General features: G+C 37.2%; 1 protein-coding gene across 1 annotated transcript; it reads right to left on the bottom strand.

Annotated features, from left to right (window-relative positions):
• Nucleotides 1–1,566: 1,566 nt before the first annotated feature.
• Nucleotides 1,567–7,713, bottom strand: LOC146376005 (arrestin domain-containing protein 3-like). The gene is made up of 6 exons (XM_084946982.1): nt 7,162–7,713; nt 5,905–5,962; nt 4,814–4,961; nt 3,748–3,844; nt 2,964–3,220; nt 1,567–2,751 (listed from the first exon to the last, which is right to left on the bottom strand). The coding sequence occupies exons 1-6, from the start codon at nt 7,415–7,417 to the stop codon at nt 2,143–2,145; spliced, it is 1,425 nt and encodes a 474-aa protein (XP_084803108.1). The 5' UTR covers nt 7,418–7,713; the 3' UTR covers nt 1,567–2,142.
• Nucleotides 7,714–8,085: the final 372 nt, after the last annotated feature.

Here is an 8,085-nt window from a genome sequence, read left to right as displayed (position 1 = left end):
TGTATTTTCATGTGTTCATGTTAAATTGTTTAGTTTCTTGCTATTAGAGATCATGTTTTACCTCCATCAGTGTGTGTCGTTCTGTCGTTCTGTCTCAGAGTCCTGCGTTTGGGTCCTACATCCTGCCTGCCACAGCACACATCATGACACTTATAATGTAGATGACATTTTTGTACGTGACAGGTTAAGTATGCATGTCTGTGATGGCTGCATGCCACGTTATGGATGTTGCTCTTTTGTACACCCTGGTTCTCTGTCATCAGTACCTCCCACAAGTATTGGCAGTAACCTAAGCACCATAACAACAAAAGCAGTTGTGAATGTGCAAAGATGCTGGTGAATAATATTATTAGCGATATAGACAGCAGTTGCATAGGTTATCATAGGTATAATGGCATTTTCGTAGATTACCAGTATGGCTATAAATTTAGTAAAGATTAAGATAACCTCTGTCCAGATTAGCCTACATTATTTAGACAAAGAAGTTCCACAATTCTATCTAGTCATGAGCAGGTGGAGGTGGAGTGATTAACAGTTAGAGCTTGGTACCACAACTGAAAAGCGCTGTCCCCACTTTTCATAGTTGTTATTAAATACATGATGAATTTGACCGATAGTTTATTACTGGCATTACCTTCTGTCTTCCTATTGTCATTTTCATTTAAATCACTGACCTGAAAATGGTCGCAGATCAGGTCCCCAAGCATGTTTGAAGCAACCATTTAAGAGACAAGAAGATCTTGCTTTCGATGCACACATTTGGGATAATTTTGGTTGTACTGCAGTCTCCAACCACTATTTTCCCTTGCTTGACTGTAACATAAGACATCCAGGTCTTCATCATCTGTTTGTACACAGGGTCTAACACTAAATTTGTTCAATGAGTACAGATAAATTCAGATAAGAAAGTCCCAATGAATCACAGATTTCTCTGTGAAACATTCATCCACAGAGTTTATGTGTGAGATTTATACATATGAACTAGTCGTGAATGAAGTCCATTGTCTTTTCAGTTTACTCCAATTGGTCAGAATTTTTTCTTTAAGTAGCTGTGCCTAAGATAGTGTCTCCTCCAGAAAAAATGTCATCATTGCTGACCGATTCATAAGTGAGACTGAAGTCCTGTACTGGAGACATGCTAGATTGTTGGTCAAATGGACTGCTTTCTTTGATGCCAGTCAGCTGAATTTACAAATGATTGTCTGCCTTTGCCTAAAGCGTGAGGTTTAAAAAAGAAAGAAGAAAACATATCCAACTGCCTAACCCATGTAAAACAGTTGCAACATTTTTACAATATTGTTTTAAGCAAATCACCTCAGCTATTGCACAGCAGGAAGGACTTGCGCAATTTTGGTTTGGTATTCAGAGTTAATCTGTCTTCAAAATTGTTTGACGGCCAAGGGTATTAGACTAGAACAAGATTTCACACTGTTAAACAGAGTTGCCTGATAAGATTGAAAAAATCAGATGAATGAGATTACTTACTATCAGTTCGACTATTGTGGACAACATGTTATACCATATAAAAAAATTAACTAATTACTACTATTCACAAACATTCAAAAATAAACTTTACATAACTTTATTCAGCTATAACAGAGGTAGGAAAAGTATTAAACGCTTTGACTGTTGTTGTGATTTGACGCCACATAGGTAAAATTGCATTGAACTGAGATAAACTCAACACACTAAAGTATAGAGGAAATAAATATGTCTCTTAAGCTTTTTAATACTAAAAGAATATAAAATACATATATCTAAAAAGCCTCATGCAGTGTTAGCAATTTTGTTATAATATTCCTCTAAATAGAGCAGTGAGGTAGATATTACTACTGAAAAGGGCACTTTGAACAATGCAAAATACAGTGCACCATGATAATTAAGGCATAAGTAGCTGTACAAAGTTAATGAGCGACCTGACCTGCCCATTAAATCACATGCAGTGCAAAAGTCTTATTTATGCCCAGTATATAAAGTCCAGTATATAGGTGACTAAATGATAAATACTGCATACATTAACAATTTCATTTTAATAAAAAATTGTTCAAGACATAATAGGGGTGTCTAATGTCAAATCTGTACCTACACAGGTTTAGTTTATAACTAAATAACTCACTAATTGACCATTTAGCATTTAGTCAGTTATTTTGCATCAGATTTGTCTGGGAAAAGGAGTGAGTATGATGGAGGAGCTCCATCTGATTGAGACAGGAAGTCTACATTCATCACTGGTGCAGAAGGCAGCATGTTGTACGCAGGAGGTGCTGGAGATTGAATAGAAGGAGATGGCTGGCTCTCAAGGGCAGATGGGGGTTGGTGAAATTGTTGGGGTGGTGTTGGGGGTGGTGGCGGGTGCAGGACAGAAGATAATGAAGATGAAAATGGAGTTCCATATGGCGAAGGCACCTGTGGCACTGGGTTATTGTAGCTTCCAAACATGTGTGTTGGCTGAGAATATTGCACACCCGCTGGTCCACCATATACAGCAGGGTTATTTGGGTATATAGGTGGTGGTGCTGAATAGCTTTGGACTCCTGGATATCCATAACTGCCTGAATGTGGAGACATAGGTTGAAGGCCCATGGGCATTGTGGGGGGAGGGAAGTCACTGTTGCTTGGACCCCCAATAGCACCTGTTGGATAGGGACCTACATTTATATTACTCAGACAGCCAGGAGCCAAGCCAGGAGGTAAAATGACCACTGGGCACAGAACCTCTGGATCAAAAGCAAAGCTGATGTCCAGATATACCTAGGAGAAAGAAAAATATATGTAAATCTGTCTCATTAGTACATGATGCTTTTATTTTTACACTGGAAAAGCAACAAGAGAACATCTGAAAGCCACTTCCTCAATAATATTCATTGCTGTTCACACAGTCAATTACAAATGGCTCTGTCATGCATAAATCATATCGATTCCCACAAAAATTCAAGTTTTGCTTTAGATACAGTACTACATACCTTTAAACAGTATTCCACTGAGATAATATCACAGTTCTGGATTGTCGGCATGTAATCACTAGGAATCTTTATTTCACATCTGAGCTCCTTCCGTGTTTTTGGTTTAATACAGTTGTCAGCAACTTTATGACAAACTGTGTTCTCATGTTTGGTTCTGCCATTGGCACGGTACATGACTTTCTGTATTAAGCTAAATTTCGGTGTCATGTCACTGGATGAAGAATTGTCAACTTTAGCAAGAAGCACTATTGTTTCACCTGTAAAAAAAATATAGATTTTAAATACAATTGTCTTTACATTTTTCAGTTGACTAAAGTGCCATTGTCTAATATACACCAGAAAGTCACAACACCTATTACTTAAAGTCAAACTATTGGAAAGGAATTTCTGAAAGTGCAAGTTAGGCAACATCCCTACATTTCTCATTTCTTAAGAGTACAGGCTTAACTTGCAGATGTATTAACACTGTGGCAAATAGGTTTCCCTGGATGCCAAATGATCAAGTTGGCCTTCGGGGCACTGGAATGGACAAAATACATTAAATAAAGCAGATAACATGTTAATATCTCTTTACTTACAAGATGCCAATAAATTGGATAGTTTCTACATTATGGGAATGAAAAGTTTGTCAACTATGATCTCAATAGTCTTTTTGCATCCTCCATTATTAGCTAATTTATTGAACTCTGCCTATGTTCAACCACACAAAAATATTTTTTGGTATAATGAGAAAAGAGTATAAAACGAATTGAGACCTACAACATTTGAAAAGAAATTTTAATACCTGCTGCGTAACCGATCCTGTCCACAGTTACATCCATGTGTACGTGTCCTTTTGAGAAAAAACCCATCTCTTTGTTTGTTGAACCAACTTGCGGTGACTACAGTGGAATAAACAAGCAAAACAATTATTCTGACACAATTCCATAATCAAACAACCTTTTTCATGGTTTAAAGGTGCTAAAATTTATATTTTACTATATTAATTCATCAGATGATCTAACATTCACGTTGCGATGGATGCCTTGGGGAGCAGCTTGGGGTTAGTATTGTGCCCAAGGTTATTTGGCATGCAGACTAGAGCAGCCAGGAATTAAACCACCAACCTTCTGCTTAGTAAATGACCTGCTCTACCTCCAGAGCTACAACCACCCCAGAGGATCTTTTTTGACCTGCAGATTATGGGGTGGGTTATTTGTGAAATAAGGCTCATTTCAGCGCATTTAGCAGACCCTTAACTGTTGTGAGTCCTAAGAGGCCTGGCAGAAAGCAGAAGACAGTTGGTGTTTTGGGGGCCTGGGTATAAACCTCTTTCATGTGGGGCAGGGCATATTATCCTGCTGTGGGGAGACCACTGCTATCGGGATTGCCTTGCCGAAGGCATATGCTGGGTCTTTAGCATGGTTATGGTAAGTTGGTGTGTATTACAAGGATAGCAGCACTGCATTATGACAAGATTATCAATTCTATTTGTTTCACCTGTCACTGGTTTAACTGATGGAGCTGGATCTACCAGGTAACACAAACGGAATGCACCAGTCATTACTGTTAATAATTAGAGCTGAGTCTTTTGGATTGTTAACATTTCTGCTGGGAAACATTTCACCTCCATTACAGTGTGTTCATGGATAGTTCTCAGAGCTGTATCGCCTACCTTGAACAAATGAAAGTAGAATTATCTGGCCAATAATGGCCATTATTTGAAACAACCATTGTTTTTCTCTTATATGAACCCCCCAAGAAGTGCTACGTGTACAAGAAGGACGGTTGGCACTGAGTGCATACCACGTAGCGGGAGAATACACAACATATCAAAGATGGCTGAATGTATTTTTAAATACTGTACACACCATCAGAGAATGAAGGTTTGGAACACATTTGGAGACAAATTTGATCTCCTTCTCTGCTGTACTGTTCATCCTCCAGCTCCTTAACAGTTTTGCTTCTAGCTTGTAGACAATTTTTCCATGAGTCCCTCTGAAGGATGAAGGCATGCTTCTGTGTAGGGAAACAGCAGACTTTAAGTTATGCAATGTCAAGTGAAATAACATCATGTTTCCAATGCATGTACACATTCAGCAGTCAAGTTATGAGGTACACCTTACTTGTGATGGTTTGAACCCCTTTTGTTTTCAGAACTGCCTCAGTTCTTTGTGGCACAGATTCAACAACATGCTGGGATTATTCCTTGGAGATTTTGGTCCATTATGCTATAGTGAACTCATAATGTTCAAGAAACCAGGTTGAGACGATATGAGCTTTGTGACATGGTATCTCACAAAGCTGGAAACAGCAATGTGGTTATAAACAGATGGATATGGCCAGCCACAATACTCAAGTAGCCTCTAATGATTGTCAGCTCAAGCTAAGGGTTCCAAAGTGTGCCAAGAAAATATCCCTCAAGCCATTACACCAGCAGGAGCAGCAGCATGAAATGTTGCTAAAGAAGGATGAATTCTCAGTTGATAGGTGTGGTTTCTGCTGCTGTAGCCCATCTACTTCAAAGTTCAACGTGTTGTACATTCAGATATTCTTCTTATACGCTTGTTGTAATGAGTGATTTTTGAGTTACTTTTCATATCAGCTCAAAGCAGCCTTTTCATTCTCTTCTGACTTGACATGAGCAATTTTCACTTAGACAACAGCTGCTAACTGGATATTTACGCTGTAAAAACTAGAGATGTTGTGTAAGAAAAACTCAGTAGATACTGAAAAAATACTCTGGGACAAACAAAGATGCCACATTTAAATTCACTTAACTCATCTTTCTTCGCCATTCTGACACTAAGTTCAAACTTCAACACATCGTCTTAACCATATCTACATGCCTAAATGCCCTGAGTTGCTGCTATTTTATTGATCCACTTTTTGTGTTTGTTCGAATCACTGTTAAAGTGTAAATTCAAACCATTGTTTTGGTCAGCTGACTAACTGTACTTACCCTGGTGGTATTTGGAAACTGAATCTGTAGACATGAATCCCTTGGGGCAAAACCGTTTCTGAAAATGAAGGAAAATGAAGTATTGTAAAATTTTCAAATACAGGTACATAACGATTACTATTCAATACTTTTCTCCTGCACTTTAGTATTACAAGTTTTGTCTTCTACATTCCTGTGACTCCTGTAATTTACTTAGACACTTTGCAGTCGGCTTTAACCATGAATAAACAGACAAAAGAAGGAGAAATTAGATGCTTTTTGTAGCTGCTGATTGTAAATAAAGATTTCTATATTGGGCTTCTAATACAGTCTATGACTCCAGTTTGACCAACTAACATGCTTAAACGCTCATGTTTCTGTATCGAAATTATATTTCAAAATGTTAAATATACACAAAATTATGTAAAATAAAAACAAGCAAAAAAACCAGATGAATGTTTAAGTGTTAAGTTGATAGTAGGTTTGTCCCCAAAGTACAAGAGAAAGGTATGCTTAAGAACAGGTGTCCTGTTTCTGTGTGTGTGTGTGATTTTTTTTAACGTGTAATATATTGATAAATAGACTGTAGTTAACAGGATTTATAAAGGGGTTATATAGAAAATAAGGAAAGCACCGATTTTTTACATGTGCATTATTGTACTTACTGTTTTTTCTAAAGTATAATCAACCCATTTCTTTTGAGTCACTTGAACTTTCTTCACAGAACACACATTATTATTATATTATTATTATTACATTTATTAAATTATAAATTAGAACTTCAACACTAACAATTAAATATAAAAGTATTTAATATAACATGTTTCGTTTCCCATTCACGTGTATTTTGTTTGAGAAACGTGTCTTTGAAATGTTATATATTTTTGCAAAGAAGAGAAAGAAAAAAAATACATTCATCCCCAGGGGAAATTTCTCAAAATCCAGCAGTATCCAAGAACACACGAAATATACACCAAATATACTATGAATACTAATAAAGACTAATAAATGCCAATAAATACACAGTTAAAAGTTAACTATGTTAAAAATACATCTTTAATGTTAATGAGACTTTTTACCTCGATAAATAGAGAACAAAATTACTTTGCCAAAAATTGATAGCTCCTTCTACATTTGCAACACTAAAGATTAATTGAATACCTTTAATTCTTTGTTGTTGTTTCGTTGTCGGGTTTTTGTTTTGTTTTTTTGCAAATACATTTACAATACATTGCAAAAACAAACATTTGCAAGAAGACTGTAAAGTGTGTTACATACCGCTGGCGCTCTCTGGGATTAAAAATTCCTTTAGTTTGAAATATCTTGTGTGCGCAGAGTACGTATGAGTATGGTCACCGCTCTTCTGAGACCACCGGACGTTAGCGTCCCCTTTCGCCTTGATAAACAGGCTTTGAACTGAGGTTTCCTTGGATAAGGCCAGAGTTACAGTCCCTGTTATAGTGTCTCCCTCCGAAAAAGTCACGAATTCATTCACTGCGTCATATGCGACAGTAAAGCTTTCAACTGAAGGCATCGTAGCAAAGCGGTTCAGGCACAATAATATGAAAAAAATAAAAGACTGTTACTACTCAACAAACGTTTCCACTACACGGTACTCCTTGGCCGAGACACTATGGCGTTTGTCGTAAACTGTGGTGAGCAGAAGACCACGCCCAGGAGGGTCGTTACTGCTGGAAGACCTCTACTGCCATCCGCTGTAGAACGGAGAGAGTGGTCACAGGAAGCTGGATTGTGAGGAAGAGGAAGATTCCCTGTTCCCTGTTTTTAAAGCGCATTAGTTTCATTCATAAATACAGGTCCGCTGACAGGGAACTCTAGCACACACGCACTTTCTCAGGAATCCTTCAACAACTGTCAGTAGCAATCAGTAGTGGTCATTAGGGTAGCCAGTAATGTTACTAATAAAACAGCAGCTTTTCATATACCACATTTAATTTAAAACAAATGATTTTCAATAAGTCTGAACAGTTTCACAGTTCAACTTTTATTTCACCATCGTGTCCACAATTACTTTATAGTTACATGAGTGTTGCTTTGCATATCAATTTCAAGATTGTATGATTTTTGCAAATTTTAGTTAGGTTTTATTTCCGTGATATTAAAAAAAATGAAAACAAACTTAAAATGCAATCTTATTTTTTTAAAAGCTGTTTTCTAATACCATTTTCTCTATTGTCATCC

This window comes from Perissodus microlepis, chromosome 12, assembly GCF_051167445.1.
Source record: "Perissodus microlepis isolate ML-2025 ecotype Zambia chromosome 12, ASM5116744v1, whole genome shotgun sequence".
Lineage (NCBI taxonomy): Eukaryota > Metazoa > Chordata > Actinopteri > Cichliformes > Cichlidae > Perissodus > Perissodus microlepis.
The sequence above is the reverse complement of the archived record's forward strand: the minus strand, read 5'-3'. Positions and strand labels throughout refer to the sequence as shown.

Excerpts from the sequence above, each read along its gene's own strand:
- LOC146376005 (XM_084946982.1), bottom strand. The coding sequence starts at position 7,417 with ATGCCTTCAGTTGAAAGCTTTACTGTCGCATATGACGCAGTGAATGAA. Across the intron at positions 3,845-4,813 it reads CAAACCTTCATTCTCTGATG|TCACCGCAAGTTGGTTCAAC; the intron begins GTGTGTACAGTA and ends ATTCCACTGTAG. Across the intron at positions 2,752-2,963 it reads CAGTGGAATACTGTTTAAAG|GTATATCTGGACATCAGCTT; the intron begins GTATGTAGTACT and ends TCTTTCTCCTAG.